At 39.5% G+C, this 19,247-nt stretch overlaps 1 protein-coding gene across 1 annotated transcript; it reads right to left on the minus strand.

Annotated features, from left to right (window-relative positions):
• Window positions 1–12,976: 12,976 nt before the first annotated feature.
• MAP1LC3C (microtubule associated protein 1 light chain 3 gamma) lies at window positions 12,977–17,600 on the minus strand. The gene is made up of 4 exons (XM_070740716.1): window positions 17,540–17,600; window positions 17,074–17,129; window positions 16,048–16,154; window positions 12,977–13,482 (listed from the first exon to the last, which is right to left on the minus strand). Exons 1-4 carry the CDS (start codon window positions 17,598–17,600, stop codon window positions 13,272–13,274), a joined length of 435 nt encoding a protein of 144 aa, XP_070596817.1. The 3' UTR covers window positions 12,977–13,271.
• Window positions 17,601–19,247: the final 1,647 nt, after the last annotated feature.

Below are 19,247 nucleotides of genomic sequence, written 5' to 3' on the forward strand. Positions count from 1 at the left end.
CAGCATTCGCCGAAAGCCGTTTTTTTGCGGGGGTTTTTTTGGTTGCACGGATTAATTGACTTTACATTGTTTCCTATGGGAAACAATGTTTCGTCTTACAAACCTTTCGTCTTACGAACCTCCTCCTTGCACCAATTAAGTTCGTATCATGAGGTATTACTGTATCTAAATACATGCATGTGTACTCTAAAAGTAAAGGAAGTGCTTCCCTCTTGTATCTCAGCCGAAACTCATTATTTTCCTAGCAGTATTCATCACCCAAATTTGCTATTAGAACAATGAATGTTTCACATAAAAGGCACTTAAAATGCAATTTAGAGTACATATCTGAGTTGTCAGAGAGGGAATTGCTGGTCAAAATCAATTCGATTGTATTGGTTTTACTGCACTGAGAGTTTAAAACACAGAATTTGGATTTAAGACAGTTTCACTTCTAGTCCAAACTACTTGGGCACTAGACAAAGCCTGCAACAAAATACAACCCGTAGGCTGTGTGTGATCTGCCAAGCAGCCATCTGGGGTCCAGTGATACATTTTGAAAAATAATCCACTGTCACCAAATGCCATTAGGAAAGATTCATTGCCCCTTGTGTTTTCCCAGCCACTTTCATCTTAAGAGACAAGCATCTCAATACCTCCATGCTTCACAGATACTGCCAACTCCAATATTGCCCTGCACTTCTAGCACCAAATAGCTGACTTGTGTGCCAGGTATTTCTTGTGGCTCACCATTCTATTTCCGTTATCAATATTGCCCTTATAATAAATAATGTGCTGTAATGTAAGATGTTGTCACATTTGTTGTTTGTAAGATCACTTTAGTTTGTGGTATCTGTCTGATTTAATGTTTAATTTTTGTTGTGGGTTTTTTTGAGATGTGTAGGCCATTGGAGTTGGGTGGCCAATGCATTTAAATAAATAGAAATAATAGTTTGCGCAGGCATATACTGGACTCTTGTTTTCGTTCTCCCTATGTGAACAATAACCTAGTAAAGTTGATAGCTAGAGTGTTACATGTTTGTTGAGTGCAATTTGAGGTATTTTCATCCAGATTGGCTTGATCTATTCTGCAGGCAATCATTTGGTGGCAGCCTTCTCATGCCCTCTGGATTCCCTTTTGCTGGACAACAGATCTATTGAAGGCGCCTGCCTCATCTGGATTTCCTAAGGTGGGGTCTCCAACCTTGGCAACTATAAGACTTGTGGACTTCAACTCCCAGAATTCCTCTGGAAGAGAGAGGTTGGAGACTCCTGTCCTATGAGACTGTGCTTTTCTAGGTGCTGTTGAGGGCACTTTTCTGATATTTGGATTGAAGTAAAATGCAAACATGAGTTTGGTAGCCTTTGTTTTTGGCTACAAAAAGTCTTGGCCTAATTCTGCTCAGTTCCTTGCCAACCTATCCATGATGCTTACTGACAAAGCTGCCTTAGTTCAGGAAAGCAGGTATGGATTGCACCCAGAGTAATGTTGGACTAGCTGTTTGGACTTGCATGTCATGTGGAACTGTAATGTGGCATTGCTGCTTTTGTAGCCCAACCCTAATTAAAACCATGGCTTCACAGAATGTGTGCATTCAGTCTCACTTGTTTCCCACGAAGGTCATTCAGGACAGAAGAGGCAAGTATCAGAAAACAAGCATAAAAATAATAATATTGGGAGGGGAGAGCTGTTGTATGTGAAGTAAATATAGAACACTCAAATAACACATCCTAGATCTGAATGAAATATTCTCATTGAATACTTTGTTCTGTACAAAGTTGAATGTGCACAACAGCGTGTGAAATTGATTGTCAATCAGTGTTGCTTCCTAAGTGGACAGTTTGATTTCACAGAAGTTTGATTTACTTGGAGTTATATTGTGTTAAGTGTTCCCTTTATTTTTTAGTAGTGTATTTCTTTTTAGAAATACTGTATTTATATTTCTCATAGTTTGTTTCAGTGCATCTTTTTCCATCTTCAAGGTCCTTTAAGCTGCCAATTGGTACTCAAGGCAAAAATGTAGGCCTGTTGTTTCTGGACAACCTTCCTATCATGAAGCATGGACTGAGGTAACTGCAACAAACCTGGCACATTTGAAGAGCAACTGCTTTCAAAGGACAGATGAGGTTGCTAAGCAATTGGCAGATTGGCTAATGGGCCTACAGCTTAATCACAGTTCAGCTGGAGCGTGAGATGTCTAATATGTCAGAAGCTCAAAGCTTTAAAAAATCTAAATTAATATTTGTGTTGGATTGAAAGAAGGTTCATGGAGGTTAGCTGCAATGAACACATCCATCTTTTCAGAAAGCAATGCCGATATAATTTGAAGGGGTCCCGTGGCTCAGTGCTGAATTGCTTTTGGTTTCCTGTGTCTGACATATGGTCTACTGACACTATATTTATTCCAGCAGGAGGATGAAAGAGAACCTCTACTGCACAGAGAATGGATGATGTGACCCGAATTGCTGCCTTGGTTCAATTCAAAATCAATATTATCTAATTAAGAATATTAAAGGAGTAGTAGATGGGAATTATTCTAGTCAAGGTTCCATTTTCAGCATTTAGTGGCTACTGAGCCTGCTGAGTCCTTATTTGTCTTTACATATGTTTTTATTTTTTATTTGAAGTAAATTCTTCTAATAACTTCTACTTCTCTAAATATGGGATCTCCAAAATGGATATCCTCCTCGTACCAGTGAATCAGTTGTTTGGCTATCTAAACTATTACTCGTAGTCCTATCACTAGAAACTATTTCTGAATTATTATTATTATTATTATTATTATTATTATTATTATTATTATTATTATTATTAATTAGATTTGTATGCCGCCCCTCTCCTAGACTAGAAATAGTCAAGAACAGCCCAAATGCCATTTTAAAGAAAATACGCACTCTATAAGATGTGTTTATCCATAAAAAATTTAAGACTTTTACACATTTGAAAAAGCTAGGTTGAGCGAAACACTGCTTCTTGTAATGTTAAATGTGTCATTTGGAGGGTTTGTTGCAGAGCTGGGTTTCAGTAGATTCTACCAGCTCTGGAGAATCAGTAGCAGAATTGTGGACATTGAGAGAACTGGAGTGGTCCATGTGATGAACTTGTAACTTGTAGGTGTGGGGACAAGGGATGAACTTTAACCTGGGTGGAGAATTATAGGAAAAATGAGTACTGTATTGGGTTGACTACAGATCGTAACCAACATGGTTCTGTTAATAAATTTGAACTTGAAAGAAGGCCAAGGTTTGGACTCTGATTTATTTCTCGGATGCTAATTGGAACGCTGACATTGGTTATGATTCACTTACATAAATACATTTTGTGTTGAATGCTTTGCATATCCAATAAATGTATAGGTTGCTACCTTTTATTTCAGCAATTTAATGCTCAAGATAATATGATCTATGGTATTTTGCACAGTTTCTCTGACATCTTTTAGAATGAGAGATTTACTGTACTTTAAATTTGCAATATTCTGTCCAAGGATAAAACTAAGTATTAGAAAGTGTACCAAATTTAATTTGAAAATAATTGACAATGATTTTCCAAATGTCTGTCTTTTCCAGCACTCTAAGATGATACCAGGGGCCAAAACTCGATCTTTGCAATATAATACAAATGCAATATAAGTGTACTACCGGTACTTTGGATTAAATTACTGCTGTGCACTTTAATTCAACTGCTCAGGATAGGAGAGGAGAGGACAGAACAGAATAGAATTCTATATTGGCCAAGTGTGATTGGACACAGAAGGAATTTGTATTTGGTGCACATTCTTTCAGTGTACACAAAAGAAAAAATACATTCATCAAGAATCATAAAATACAACAGTAATGACTTGACTAGAAAGAGAAGCAAGATGAGGATGTTAGTTCTTTGCTTGAGGACATTCCCTAGTCAATTAGCAGCTCTTCATTATAATACCTTTTTAAAATTAAGAATTTACTGAAAAGGCTTCAAAAATGACAATGTTTAGAAAACTTAAAAAATAAATAGCATAGGAGTGTCAGTAGCCTTGCAGAACTGCTGAAAACACCTGGACTGTGCTATCAGCTTGCTCAGGGTATTGCAAATAAAAGACCTATCCACTGTAAACAGTGGAATAGTACTAGACAAGTATTCAAATAGTTAGCTGAAAAGAGATTAGATACCTTTCTATGTTGCTCATAAACCTGCAGTATAAGCAGTTTGCATGGCAACTTGCTTGCTTCATATGCCTTTGGAAAAATTACCCTATCATTGCTTTGGATTTTTTAAAAAGTTGCTAAAGTACGTAATGCATAAGTCTGATAAAAACATGTAAGATATGTTGGCAGACGGGTTTTTAGTCCTAAATAAGTTTCCCTTAGCATATACAGTGGTACCTCTTCTTACGAACTTAATTTGTTCTGTGATCAGGTTCGTAAGTAGAAAAGTTCGTAAGAAGAAGCAATTTTCCCCATAGGAATCAATGTAAAAGCAAATAATGCATCCCAAAAGTCACCCCATTTGCCTTGCGCCACTGGGAATCCCTGCCTCCGGACTTCCATTGCCAGCTGAAGCACCCGTTCTTGCGTTGCTGGGATTCCCCTGAGCCTTCCCTCACTGGTATTCAAAACAGCGCCGGCAAAAATGAAAGGAATCCCAGCGAGGAGAGCCTCGGGAATCCCAGCAACGCATGAACAGGCGCTTCGGTTGGCAACGGAAGTCCGGAGGCGGGGATTCCCAGCGAGGGAAGGCTCAGGGAAATCTCAGCACTTTGGCTGGCAATGGAAATCGAGTCGGGGCATCCCAGTGGCAGCTCAGGTTCATAAGATGAAAATAGTTCGGAAGAAGAGGCAAAAAAAATCTTAAACACCGGTTTCGTATCTCGAAAGGTTCGTTAGTAGAGGCGTTCGTAAGAAGAGGTACCACTGTAACTAATTTCAATCTGTTGATTGAAGTCCATTAAAGCTTATCCTATTCATAAAATTCTAGCTTTTAAGATACTACATGTTGTTTCTAAAATTATTTTTAGCCTCTATAGACCTGCTCTTCAGTACTAGGTAACATAAATCTGATTGATATGTTTACTTATGTGTAATTTCTATTGAAATTTGTAAGAATGGTTGTTGATTGATTCTCTGGCTCAGGGTGGAATTGTTATTCCACTAGCAAAAGTATTCAGAAAATTCCTGTTTGCAGAAAGTATTTCTTATTCACTGAAGCTTTAATGGCATCATTTCAGAAAAGTTCCCAATTTACAGAGAAGATATCTGAATAACATAGGAAAGAGAAACGGCAATTATATTTTCTCCCATTTACCGACTGGGGAAGCACTATTGGATCATAAACTTCATCTTGGCAAAAGAGAATCCATGCCTTTCTCATATGTTTTGAACCAAATGTTTAGATATCTTGGTATTAGAATTAATTTTTAAAATACTAATGGGAATCACCATTCAGTTATTGAAATTCAAAGGAATGCCATCAGCTTATCACAACCCTGGTAGATATCACTTTTTTCTCCACCTAGGTATGCGCATATACAGTAGAGCTATGCATACTGTAAAAATGATTCTAAAGAGGTACCGTACTTTAAAATATGAAGGATCACAACAGGGATAGTATTTTACGGCAGTCACATTTTTTTTCAGGCTCATGTAGGCTTCCAAAAAAAGCCATAGCAACTTTAGAATTGCTGTACTTCTACACAGACCGAAACTCTTCCAAACCACTTTTACTACATTCGTTCAAAGCCCTAATAAATATACTTTCATGAGGCCAATTTCTTTGACTCTGTTCTATTTTATGATGTTGTTTCATTTTTAATATCAAGGATCAAGGATGGGTGAACAGTGCAGTCAGGCGGTAGGGAAAGCAAGTAGGATGCTTGGCTGCATAGCTAGAGGTATAACAAGCAGGAAGAGGGAGATTATGATCCCGTTATATAGAGTGCTGGTGAGACCACATTTGGAATACTGTACTGTGTTCAGTTCTGGAGACCTCACCTACAAAAAGATATTGACAAAATGGAACTGGTCCAAAGACGGGCTACAAGAATGGTGGAAGGTCTTAAGCATAAAACGTTATCAGGAAAGACTTAATGAACTCAATCTGTATAGTCTGGAGGACAGAAGGAAAAGGGGGGACATGATCGAAACATTTAAATATGTTAAATGGTTAAATAAGGTCCAGGAATGAAGTGTTTTTAATAGGAAAGTGAACACAAGAACAAGGGGACACAATCTGAAGTTAGTTGGGGGAAAGATCAAAAGCAACATGAGAAAATATTAGTAGTAGATCCTTGGAACAAACTTCCAGCAGACGTAAATAAATCCACAGTAACTGAATTTAAACATGCCTGGGATAAACATATATCCATCCTAAGAATACAGAAAATAGTATAAGGACAACTAGATGGATCATGAGGTCTTTTTCTGTCGTCAGTCTTCTATGTTTCTATGATGTAGATGATATTTAATTGGATGAGCAATAAATAAAAATAAGATCACGTATTAAGACAACAAAGGCTTGAGGGAGACCTAACATTGCTCCATTTATATATAAATCAAATTGCTCCCTAATAAACTACCATTGGCAGTTTTCCTATATGGGAAGTAGACAATTACAAACAGGATTTGCCATTTTCTGATCCATTTCAAGACAGCCAAGGCATGGGGTGGCACTTCAAGTAACCTAATTAGTTCCAGTTCTGAAACAATCTAACACAGCATGTCATTTTAACATGTTAAGTGCTTATGTTTGTCTCTCTAAGTTTCCATCCCTACTATTTTCCAGTTATTCAAATAAATGTACCAAAAATAATATAGCTTGGGTAACACCGTGTCAATCAGAACTTTTAATCAGATCTAGAATCCTTGCTTCACCATTAACGCATATTTTAATGAGAGTTTGCTATAGCAGCAGGTTCTGTTGGAATACTTTGAAAGATCGAGTTGGAGGAGGAACTATGTTGAATTCTTGAAAATCTAGAGATCCAAATTCCATTCAATTTATTTCTGAGAATGAAGACAACCTATGATAAATAAAGAAGTTGCAGGCATATAAAATATCTGCTCCTTGGATAACAGAATCTATATTTTCAGCATTCCTTTTGAATATATTTTGTTATTCTCTTGCTGAGCAGAGAGACCACTGAGAGAAGCAATCTTGGTGGGTCTGTTGCTTGTTTGCCATTTCCAAGAATTTTGGTTCTCTGTTCAGGAGGCTTGAAGAAATATGTATGTATATATATATATAAGTTCTGGAAGAACCTTGAAGTAAGATATTTCAGTGGGCAAATATAGCTTTCTGTCTAAAAAAAATTCCTCAGCGACCTTATGTGAAGAGAATTTTACTATTGCTCAGTCTGAGTTAATAATTAGAGAGTAAATAATCAACCCTTGCGATGTCTTTAAATCAGATAGCCAATGAAGATAAAGAGTGAATAGATTGGGGGGGGGGGGATAATTATTTGCATGCATTTATGATAGAATTTAGCTTAAGAGAATTAAAGAACACTAGTTTTAATAAGTTGCTGAGTGCCAAAATAGGGTTGTTGGTCTTTTTTGGCAAAATGTGGCATACAGTAAGAAATATACCAAAATAATGTAATGATTCTTGGATTTGATTCAGCGAACATAGCACAGATTTCAAATCACCACATCCTGAACCCATATCAATCCTCTTGGACAACTCTTGCCTGTCTTATTCTCTAGACTGGATTTATCTTTTTCCCTTTGTTTGTGTGTGTGTGTGCGCGCACACAGAATGTTTATCGTTTTCATCAGCTTCACCTTTCCTTTGAGGTATTTGGAATAATTTAATATTTTTATTCTTTTTGATACTATGATGTTTTGTTTGAATTCCTTTGTGAGATTTCTCGCATTTAAAACGAAAACATTGCCTAGTGATCAATATCACTATTCAGATGCTCCTTTGTTCAAACTGGAGTTATTGGAAAAGAACTGTAAACTTCAGCTAAGTGTCCTTATTTCAGAGTTATACATTTTACACAGTTATACATTATTTTTGTCAAAGCAGAGCTCTGCAATTCTGCCTGAAAATATTTTATCGGTGAGTTTTCTGGATCCCATTCTGAAACAGGTTTGTCCATCTGTTGTTTCCCCAATATATGAAAGAGCCGTGGTGGTGCAGTGGTTAGAATGCAGTATTGCAGGCTACTTCTGCTGACTGCTGGCTGCCAGCAGTTTGGCAGTTCAAGTCTCACCGTCTCAAGATTGATCAGTCTTCCATCCTTCCGAGCTGACTAAAATGAGGGCCCGGATTGTTGGGACCAATAGGCTGACACTTAGAGCAGTGGTTCTCCACTTAGAGCAGTGGTTCTCCACCTTTCTAATGCCGTGACCCCTTAATACAATTCATCATGTTGTGACCCCCCAACCGTAAGTTAAGCGCCAATTCTCCCAACAGAGCTTTAAAATGATTGGCAGGAAGGTGAGAGGGACACCTTTCACTGTAAATGCCCAATTGGTTGGATTGTAAAAATATGTTCCAAGGCACCAGAAGAGGAGCTTTAGTTCCTAATACCATGGGAAATTTGACTTTTCCCATGGTCCTGTGAAACAGTTGTTTGACCCCTAAGGTTGAAAACCACTGGCTTAGAGAGAACTGAAAAGCACTTTGAAGCAGGGTAGCAGTGGCAATAGCACAATACCATTTCACCTTTCTAAGCAGTCAGCATATTGCCCCCAACAATCTGGGTCCTCATTTTACCCACCTCGGAAGGCTGGAAGGCTGAGTCAATATAAGCCTAAGTGCTATTGCTATTAGAAGTTGACAAGATATTTTTTCTTTAGCGTAGAAAGGGCTTGTAACAGATTCTCGAGGCTTGTTTTTAGTTCATTATGCTATTCTAGTAACTATTTTCTACTCCTTTTTGCACCTGATTCATTGAAAAGAAATCTTTGGCTAGCTACCAAGGTCATTGTCTTTCCAATTGAAGCAATGTCAGTAGCTAAATTGCTTGCTGTTTTATTTTGGTGTCGTCTCTAAGGCAATTTCTTCATCACAGCAGGTCCTTGAAGAATACCACGAGGAGAAAATAGGACAGCAATCTTGAATGGAAGAGCTATGAAAAGAAAGTGAGAGAAGGACCCTTTGTGCCCTCGGAGTTTGCTTGTTTTCTTCCCTGAACTCTGGAGTACAAAAAACAGCAAAACAGCAAAACAGAAGTGCATTTTCCTGAACTTCTGATTTGTCCATTGAGGAATTTTTTTTGCCTCTCAGGCATCAGGGAAACTTTCCTGAAGCATCCGGGGGATGAAATGGCCTTTCCCAAGGCCAAAAATACAGGACAAAGTCTCGCATGTCCTCTGATATGGCTCCATGTACCACCTGTGGCACGCATGACAGAGGTTCACCATCATGGATATAGGTTTTTTTGTTTGAACAGAGGGTTGGACTAAAAGACCTCTAAATCCCTTCCTGTATTCTGTTATTCTATTAAAAAGACAATTACAATGATACAAAATGTCACAACATTCATAGAAATTTGTCGAAACCTGCTTATAATATTAGAAAAAGGCACATAAACTTTGGGACTATCCTGGATATCTGCTGGTAGAGGGGAAATTAGCTTGGCTTGATATCAAGTACAGGTCAGCGAGCCATACACCTCTTTCCTCAAGACCTGCATCCAAGTACACATATAAGTGCTATTTCATGTTTATTTATTTTATTAAATAAACATTTAAATGTTGGATATTGTTGAGTCTTCTCTCCATTCTGCTTAAAGGTACCAACTCCCCCCGGAGATTAGAACTGCCCCTACTCTCCTTGCCTTTCGTAAGCTTCTTAAGGCCCACCTGTGTCGTCAGGCATGGGGGAACTGAGACATCTCCCCCGGGCATATACAATTTATGAATGGTATGTTTGTATGTATGTGTGTTTAGAAAATGGGGTTTTTAAATGTTTTTAAGCAGTAATTTAGATTTGTTGTAAATTGTTTTCACTTTGTTGTGAGCCGCCCCGAGTCTGCGGAGAGGGGCGGCATACAAATCTAAATAATAAATAAATGTATACATTCATGTTCTATTTGTATTGTCCAGTTCCTTAATACTCCAGCTTTCAAGCTAGCTTCACACATATAATAAAACCCATTATTTGCATACAATTTATATACAATATAATGTTGTTTCTCCTCATATAGTCTCTGAGCATCTGGTTCATTGCCCAGGCCTTTAAAAAGCATAACTGACGAACCCTCTCCCCACAACATACACTTTTCTCCCCTTTAGACATTTCTATCACTTTTATCACTTTTTTCTCCACGTTTAGACATTTCTGTCATCTTTATCTGGGGAGGGAGGGGAGAATCCTTATTTTAAATGTTAACCATTTGTAAACCATCCAAGGTAACTTGAGTTGGGCAACATATATATATATATAATAAATTATTAACATATCATTAAAACCTATTAACTTGTAATACATTTAATACTGTACATGTCATTTTGGGAGTCTCAAGAAATTTAAGACCAAAATCCTTTTGTTATATAATCTTTAATTTTTCTTCAGTTCATTCCTTTCATAATGAAACCATAATATTTCAGTCTTTTACTCTCTAGAAAGAGGAGCAAATCATTCCAAAAATAGTACACTTAACATCTTGAACCTATTATTTGACTCTCTTTGAGAAAAAGAAGAAAGAAAAAAAATACTGCATACGGTTGCAAATGAGAAATCCCGTCAGGGGCAATTTTGCTTTACCTATTCTGAGGCATTATATTTTACATACATTATTGCAGCAATTCTAATGACATTAAATGTTGGTCTTGCCAAACAGATATTGTTTTAAATGCCACAATGGATAAACTCCTTAGTTGAACAAAAAGCATTTTGTGTCACAAAATAACAAAAAGGCATTTAACAAAATACACATAAAAATGTGCACCCCTCCTGCAGGCGCAGCCATAAATATGGACTAGACAAAACATTTATTTTAATGAAACTGTATCATCTTGTTAAAGCAGAAATGCATGTCATTTTTAGAAATACACAAGAAGTTGTTGGACTACTCATATATAAAGGATATCCAGAAAAACACAATTTTAAAGGACAGAGTTTTAAAAAGCGTGATCATACGAGTTATCATTCTAATTTTTTTCAACAGATATAGATCCATTTTCACCTCACAAAAAAGCATCAAGTATAACTGGATAAAATATACCTTTTGGGCACCAGGGACCGGTTCTATGGAGAAAAGTTTTTCCACAGACTGGATGGACTTGGTTTTGTGTGCTGCTGGTTTTGTGTGGTTTTGTGTGCTTGTTTGCATGGCCTTGGTGCTGGACCAGTTTGGGGACCCTGGGTTAGTGACTTTGCATGTGAGCTGCGAGTTGTCCATCAAATAAAATTTTATGCCTTACCAGATCAATATTTCTCTTCATCTCACAAAAACTGACTCCTCAAAATCACTATTTTGGACATGAAATATATCTCAGTCTTCCTGTCTATATGTCGATCTTCCTCCTCTTCCTTCTCCAGTCCTCCCTGTCCCAGAGAATGGAGGTAAGCATTCTCTGGTTTGAATAGCAGCAATTCTACAGTCTGCTCTTTCCAAAACGCTCCAAGATTTTCCAAGTCATTTGGAAAGTGAGAGGCTACCAGCAGGATTTTAACTTGAGGGCAGCCTTAAGTCAGTTCTACTGAGATAGAATTATCTTAAGTATGGCGTTGATAGAAGAGTATCAAAGACATGACTTTATTAGCTGGCTTTAGACTAAGTAGCTTGTAATCCTGGCGCACTTTATAAAATACAACATATGACTCTATAGCACAATTACACATGCACATTCACTCATCTTCATACCATAATCTTATCGTCAATCAAAGTTAAAGCTCAGAGCAGAGTTCAAAAGGCAAGAACACAGCCTTGTGATAAGGCTACCGTTCTAGCTCCTGGAGTTGCTGCCTCAGCACCAATGCTGAGTCAGTCACATACAAGTTAAACAATTGTGAGATGCCATGTAGGAATGTGCGTTCCTATTTGAGTGGCTGTGTTCTTGCATTACTTGACATACTCATCACCCCCCCCCAACACAATTCATTTACTAATTTTTAGCAATTGATATCTGAGGAATGTGTGTGCACAACAATATTCTCCAAAGGACTGATGATTACATGCCATCAAGTTGTCAACTCTTGGTGATCACATAGATTTTCTTTATGATACAGTGTTCCCTCGATTTTCGCAGGGGATGCGTTCCGAGACCGCCCGCGAAACTCGAATTTCCGCAAAGTAGAGATGCGGAAGTAAATACACAATTTTTGGCTATGAACAGTATCACAAACCTTCCCTTAAAACTTTAAACCCCTAAATTGCAATTTCACATTCCCTTAGCAACCATTTAGATTATTACTCACCGTGTTTATTTATTAAAATTTATATAAAAAATATTTATTAAAGGCAGATGAAAGTTTGGCGATGACATATGATGTCATCGGGCGGGGAAAACCGTGGTATAGGGAAAAAACCCGCAAAGTATTTTTTAATTAATATTTTTGAAAAACCATGGTATAGACGTTCCGTGAAGTTCGAACCCGCTAAAATCGAGGGAACACTGTACTCTGTTCCTAACCTGGTCCCTCTGGAACTCCACTGGTACACTCATTGTTACGGTAACTGAGTCTATCTACCTTGCTGCTGGTTGTTCCGTTTCCTTCTATCTTTCCCAGAATTAGAGTCCATTATATTCCACTTTATTAGTCTCAATTCTACAAGCTGTTTCTGTGTAATTGTCACTGTTCAGTAAAGAGAGATGCTTCTAGTCTGTGGAAAGACATTGTCCTATAAAATTTACAGTGCCATCATACTCATCAGCAATATTCATGTTGGAGGAAGAAAGCATATGGCTTTGATAAAAACAGACAATATAAAAGCCAACACTGGCTCAGACTTGCAATGTTCAGCTAACTATGACAGCGTGCTACTCTCTAGTGCACATATTATTCCCCGTTAAGCAGACAATTCAGGTCCAGGTCACTTAACTTGGGTTATAAAATTTCATGGTTTTCACTCCTCTCCAATTATGGTAACAATTTTTTAAGCAGATACATGATTTAAGGATAACACTGAAGCATATCACTACTAACTTCTTTGGCTGGCAAGGAGCCAAATTATGAAACAGTGCCCATGTCATTTGTTTGGGATGGTTTATCCTACGCCTCTGTTCTTTAGTTGGGTCTTGCCAACTCCTGGGCCATTAATTTTTCAGAAGAGCCCGCGTTAGACAGAGCATCCTTCATCTTCAAGTAACCTGAATGATGCACAGCTCAATGTTCAGCCATGCTGACACCAAGAGAAAAGTTATCTTTTTAGGAGATAGTCCTTACATTTTACTTTGGAAGTAGTTAGGAGACCTCCAAACATTTCCTGGGAAGCATATGTCATGTATACAAAGCCATCTTCATCTTTGTAGTCTTGGTATACTTCGGCCAAAGTTAAAGACATACTGGCTAAACTCTTGTTGCTTATCAGCAGGTAGAAAGCTTGGGTAGCACTCAATGCCATTCTGCTTCTGGATTAACAAAGAAAACAGACATTTTTTCTTAAATATGCAAACTCCTAGTAGACAGACAGTAGATTAGCTAGACATATATATGGTCAAGTGCAAAGTTGCCACCAAAAATGTCCTATTGTACTTTTTAAAAGGGGTAAGGAAGAAGATGGATTTTTAAGTTGTCTAGACCAGTTTTTCCCAACCTTGGCAACTTGAAGATGTTTGGACTTCAACTCCCAGAATTCCCCAGCCAGCAAATGCTGGCTGGGGAATTCTGGGACTTGAAGTCCAAATATCTTCAAGTTGCCAAGGTTGGGAAACACTGGTCTAGACTGTCCAAGAACGGGCATGCATTCCATTTTTCTGGGATAAGCTTTACAGTGTTGAGTGTAGCCTTTTTACATTTATTATTAACATTAGTATTTTTGTACCTTCAAGGCGGTTTTTGAGGCCTTGTGATTACCTGCAATTTTTTGGCAAGATTTTTCAAAAGTGGTATACTTTTGCCTCCTTCCTAGACAGCAACTGGCACTAAAGTTACCCAGGTGGCCCTGTGCCTAATACAGAACTAGAACTCACAGGCTCCAGGTTTCCAGCTGCACCAAATTGGCTCTCAGATATTTATTGAGCTTGCTTGTCATTAAGGCATTTATTTAGTGGTTTTGATTCCATAGTGAGAAGGTTAGAAACAGCGAAGATAATTCAACTTGTTCTTAAGAGTGTAGAGAGTAGGAGAGACTGAAGGTGAAGTTCCTTACCATTTTACACTAATTTGCTGCTTAAATGTACACTACACAAAGCAATAAGCATATTATTTTTTAAAAAATTGTAGTGTACTTCTTAACCAAAACTTGTAAATATTTTTTTATAATTCCAAGGACCGTACTCTTGTAGGCAGAATTGGATGAATGAAGATTTAATATTCTGAGCACTATTTGCGAAATTCTATTGGGTAGCACATATTGGATAAGCCTATGACCTTGAAAACGGCAGTTAATAAACATTTCAAGTTTCTATAATCTCACTTTGTACGCACTACCTTACTTCACTTGGCTGTAAGAGATTCTAATCAATTTTGACATCAGCAATAGTCATAGGAGCTTAAAGAGTACTTGAAGCAGTGGAGCTGAGATAAAAATAATGTTATGCAACTAATTCTGCAGATCTGAAGGCTTTTTGAAGTTACACTTCTAAAGTGCCCTCACCAGCTTATAGCAAGCAGTTTTAAAAATGAAGAAAATTTAAAAGTGAATTACTAGATGGAGTCAATAAATAATCAATTTTTCCAAATCAAAAAATCATAGTTAAATCCCGGATTCTGAAGAAGAAAATGTCAATGTTGCCCTTCACCTCGAGGTCCGATTACTGCAATGCTCTGTATATGGGCTACCTTTGAGGAGTGTTCGGAAACTACAAATGGTGCAGAATACAGCCATGAGAGCAGTCATGGGCCTCCCTAGATATACCCATGTATCTCCAACACTCTGTGGACTGCATTGGCTCCTGTTTGGTTTCCGGACACAATTAAAAGTGTTGGTAATGGCCTATAAGGCCATACAACCTATAATGACCTATAAGGCATCGGGCCAGATTACTTGTGGGACCACCTTTCTGCTGCATGTGTCCCAGGACCTGTTAGTTAGGCCCTACAGAGTCAGCCTTCGCCAGGTCCTGTCAACTGACAATGTTGCTTGGTGGGGCCTTCTCTGTGGGGGCCCCGGCCCTCTGGAATCAGCTCTGCCTGGAGATTCGCACTGCCCCCACCCTCCTCGCCTTTCGCAAGAGTCTTAAGTCTCACTTATGCCGCCAGGCTTGGGGCGGTTAGACCTCAGCCTCCTGATGAATGTTTGTACGGCTGTTTGAATGGTTATGATTGATTTTTAACACAGCTGAGGATTTTAGATCGTTTGTTTAGTTTTTAATTTAATTGGATTTAACTATTGCTTTTTATATGTTGTAAGTCACCCTGTGTCCTCGGAGAGGGGCGGCATATAAATCCAATCAATAAACAAACAAACAAACATTTCAAGATATGCACATTCATTTAGTATAGCTTTTCCTAAAGCAGTACTTTCCCTATACTTTGGGCTGATGTCAATTTTGGAATTGAAAGCTGAAAATGTCTGGACTGCATAGGACTGGGGGAAACTAGCTGAGAATAAAAATAGATTGAAATAAATGTAAAGTACAACTGCATAATTTTTAAAATTAAACCTTGGTCGTTTGTTATATCAAACTCTTCTTGGATGAATTAGTTGAAACATTCTAAGACAGCCTTTATAAAAAAAACACAGAGGAGGGGGGAAAAGACTGGACTTTATTAATCTAGCATAGTTTTCTCACCCTACCTTTGTGCAAATAATGAGGAATACTTTGCAAGAGGGCTCAAAGGACTGAACCTCATCAAAGCAATGGGAGAAAAATCACAGAATGGTGTTGGGTAACAGAAGCCATATTACTTGCAAAGTTCCCAAGTGTTTTTTAGAAGCCCCGTTGCAAAAATAGACAGGGCAAGGAGGTTTGCGCAAAGAAGCACTGACAGCCAACAAATAATAAATAGCCTATCTGCGGCTTGCTACATACCTAATGATGGTTATAAACTGTGTCATAGTTAACTCTTGTGGTACGAGAAATTTCGTTTTGTCCAACAGGGGGAGGTATTTTTCTTTCTGATATCTTTCAACAATTACCTGATTCAAAAAGAAGAAAGCAACAACATGTTTAAAAAGTAATGTGAAAGCAAGATATCTATCTATCTATCTATCTATCTATCTATCTATCTATCTATCTATCTATCTATCTATCTATCTATCTAGTTAGTTAGTCAAGTATGTATTGGTAGTATACAAAAATATAACAATGTTTATATACATAATGCTAGTAAGCGAAACATTAGGACAGGGGACGGTAGGCACGCTGGTGCACTTATGCACGTCCCTTACTGACCTATTAGGAAACGGGTGAGGTCAACAGTAGATAATCTAAGGGTAAAGTTTTGGTGGTTAGGTGATGATACTACAGAGTCTGGTAGTGAGTTCCATGCATTAACTACTTGGTTACTAAAGTCATATTTCCTGCAGTCAAGTTTGGAGCAGTTTACTTTAAGTTTGTATCTGTTGTGTGCTCATGTGTCCTGTCAACTGGACAATGTTGCTTGGCGGGGCCTAGGGGAAGAGCCTTTTCTGTGGGGGGCCCGGCCCTCTGGAACCAGCTCCACCTGGAGATTCGCCCTCCTTTAAGCTTGTATCTGTTGTGTACTCATATGTTGTTGTGGTTGAAGCTGAAGTAATCATTGACAGGAAGGACGTAGAGGCAGATGATTTTATGGGCTATGTTCAGTTCATGTTTAAGGTGACATAGCTCTAAACTTTCTAAACCTAGGATTGTAAGTCTAGTGGCGTAGCGTAGGGTAAGTGGAGGGGCTCTACTACTATCAGCAGGAGACAATCCTAAGCAGACTTCTTGTTATCTACAGAACTAATGAAGTCAGTGATAGCACTGGCCAAGAAAACCTGCCCTGAGAAAGGTTTTCAAAAAAAGAAAACAAACCAACTAGGCAAATGTTAGGGGTGTTTAGCAGAGAAGAGAACGGAATGAAGAGAGGCTTACTGGAACTTTTGTCGGGAACTTCCCACGAATGCCTGCTACTTCTTCCACTCGGGTGGCTGTGAAAAAACAACAACAAAAGACAAGAAGATCCATTAATTTTCACCTAACGGGGGGCGTTGAGGTTAGAAATCCCCGACTCCCAAGGCGGCAGGTAGCGGATTTCAGACGGTCTCAAAGCCTTGCAAAGCCGAGCCGCCTCCACGGAGGTCAGATCCCTCGGAGGCGTTTTCCTTTTCTCCCTTCCAAAAAGAGCAGTGGGGGGGGGGGGGGGAAGCCGAGCGCCCCCGGCTGTGTTTGTTTTTAGCCACCCCCGTTCCCGATCCCAGAAGCAGTTCGGTCCCACGGAGATTAAGTCACGAAGCGGTTTCCTCCAGAATTCCGGGTAAAAATAAAGCCCGATTCTCCCCCCACCCACCCAAGCGATCGCGTCGCGCGTGGGGCACTGAGCCCGCTTCCCGCCGCTTACCGAAACTTTTCCTTTGCTTGAACGGCCTGACGGGCTGACAGTTCTGCTGTAAAGGTTGCATTTTCCCTCAGCCTTTGCAAGGAGCACGCCTGGAGAAAAAACAACAACACTCTCCCCCTCAGCCGCGCGACAGCTGCGCTGCGACTGTACAGCCCGGGGAGAAGAAGCCCCCTTTTTAACGACCGACTTGCGACATCCACGTCACTCTTTGCCCCCGAGGCCTCGCCCCCGCCCCCTCTTTGCCCCCCTCCCCCCCCTCCGGGCGGTCTGGCCTAGGCCCAAATGGGAAAAGTGGGTGTTGCAAACAAACAACAGGGACGCGCGGGACACTTGGACCTGTGCGGTGGCAAGTCATATCCTTGCTCAGGTCCAGGGTAGCCCACGCGCGACCTCCGTGTCCCTGCAGAGCGTGGGGAGCGAGGTCGCTGTGGAAGAAACTATTCATTAATAAGAGTTAGCCGTTGTGGTGGGGGTTCCCCCCACCCCTCAGTGGAAGATCTCCAGACCGGTTTTCCTTGCCGTGGGAACGGTTCCTGTCCGCTCAGCTGCCGGGAAGTACTTTCTGATGAGGTAAACATCAAGAGGAGCGCCTGACCCTATCGAGATGGCTTGACCAAGAGCCGTATGACTCCCCTCTCTGGTTACAGTGGGATAAATCTGCTGGTGTGTGTGTGTGGAGGGGGGGAAATGATGGTGACTTTAGTCAGTTCATCTCCTGAATGCTAGGATGACACCCAGGTAGAGTGGTACCTCTACCTAAGAACGCCTCTACTTATGAACTTTTCTAGATAAGAACCGGGTGTTCTAGACTTTTTTGCCTCTTCTCAAGAACCATTTTCTACTTACAAACCCAAAACTCCGAAACTGTAACTGGAAAAGGCAGGGAGAAGCCTCTGTGGGGCCTCTCTGGGAATCTCCTGGGAGGAAACAGGGCTGGAAAAGGCGGGGGGAAGCCTTCGTGGGGCCTCTCTAGGAATCTCCTGGGAGGAAACGGGGCCGGAAAAGGCGAGGAGAAGTCTCTAGGGGCCTCTCTAGGAATCTCCTGGGAGGAAACAGGGCCTCCACCCTCCCTGTGGTTTCCCCAATCACACACATTATTTGCTTTTACATTGATTCCTATGGGAAAATTGCTTCTTCTTATAAACCTTTCTATTTAAGAACCTGGTCTCAGAACAAATTAAGTTTGTAAGTAGAGGTACCACTGTATCTTGCTTGTTACTGTTGATGACAAAACCATTTCCACCTATTTCCTTTTTTTATATAATTTTTTAAACTGATTTTCATATTAACAATATAATCATTAAACATTCACACAACACATAACAGGGTGCTCAGTGTTCTAATTGTCCACCGCCAAACAACATTCATACCCCTCCACCAAAATGGGGGCATAATTTCTATATACCATTTTAACTCAACAGCAATATATCTATTTACATATTACAAAGTAATTCTAATTTATTCTTTAGACCTTGGTCTCGAATTCTACTAACCACATATCATCTTACTTTGTCCCATTGTCCCATCAGTTCACACAGATTAGTTTCATTGGCTGAATTCATCCTCTTATCCAAAATCCCAAATTGAATATGATCCACCATGTACCGATACCACTTTTGGAAATGTATATTTCCACCTGTTTCCCAGCTTTTGAGATTTGTGGCCAAACTTTAACTGTGTAAATAGTCTGTCACACAGACACAGCTGG

The sequence above is a fragment of the Erythrolamprus reginae genome, chromosome 1 (assembly GCF_031021105.1).
Source record: "Erythrolamprus reginae isolate rEryReg1 chromosome 1, rEryReg1.hap1, whole genome shotgun sequence".
Taxonomy (NCBI): domain Eukaryota; kingdom Metazoa; phylum Chordata; class Lepidosauria; order Squamata; family Dipsadidae; genus Erythrolamprus; species Erythrolamprus reginae.

Coding starts and splice junctions, on each gene's coding strand:
- MAP1LC3C (XM_070740716.1), bottom strand. CDS start 17,600: ATGCAACCTTTACAGCAGAACTGTCAGCCCGTCAGGCCGTTCAAGCAA. Junction 17,130..17,539: donor CAAGCAAAGGAAAAGTTTCG/GTAAGCGGCGGG, acceptor GTTTTTTCACAG/CCACCCGAGTGGAAGAAGTA. Junction 16,155..17,073: donor AGTTCCCGACAAAAGTTCCA/GTAAGCCTCTCT, acceptor TTTTTGAATCAG/GTAATTGTTGAAAGATATCA.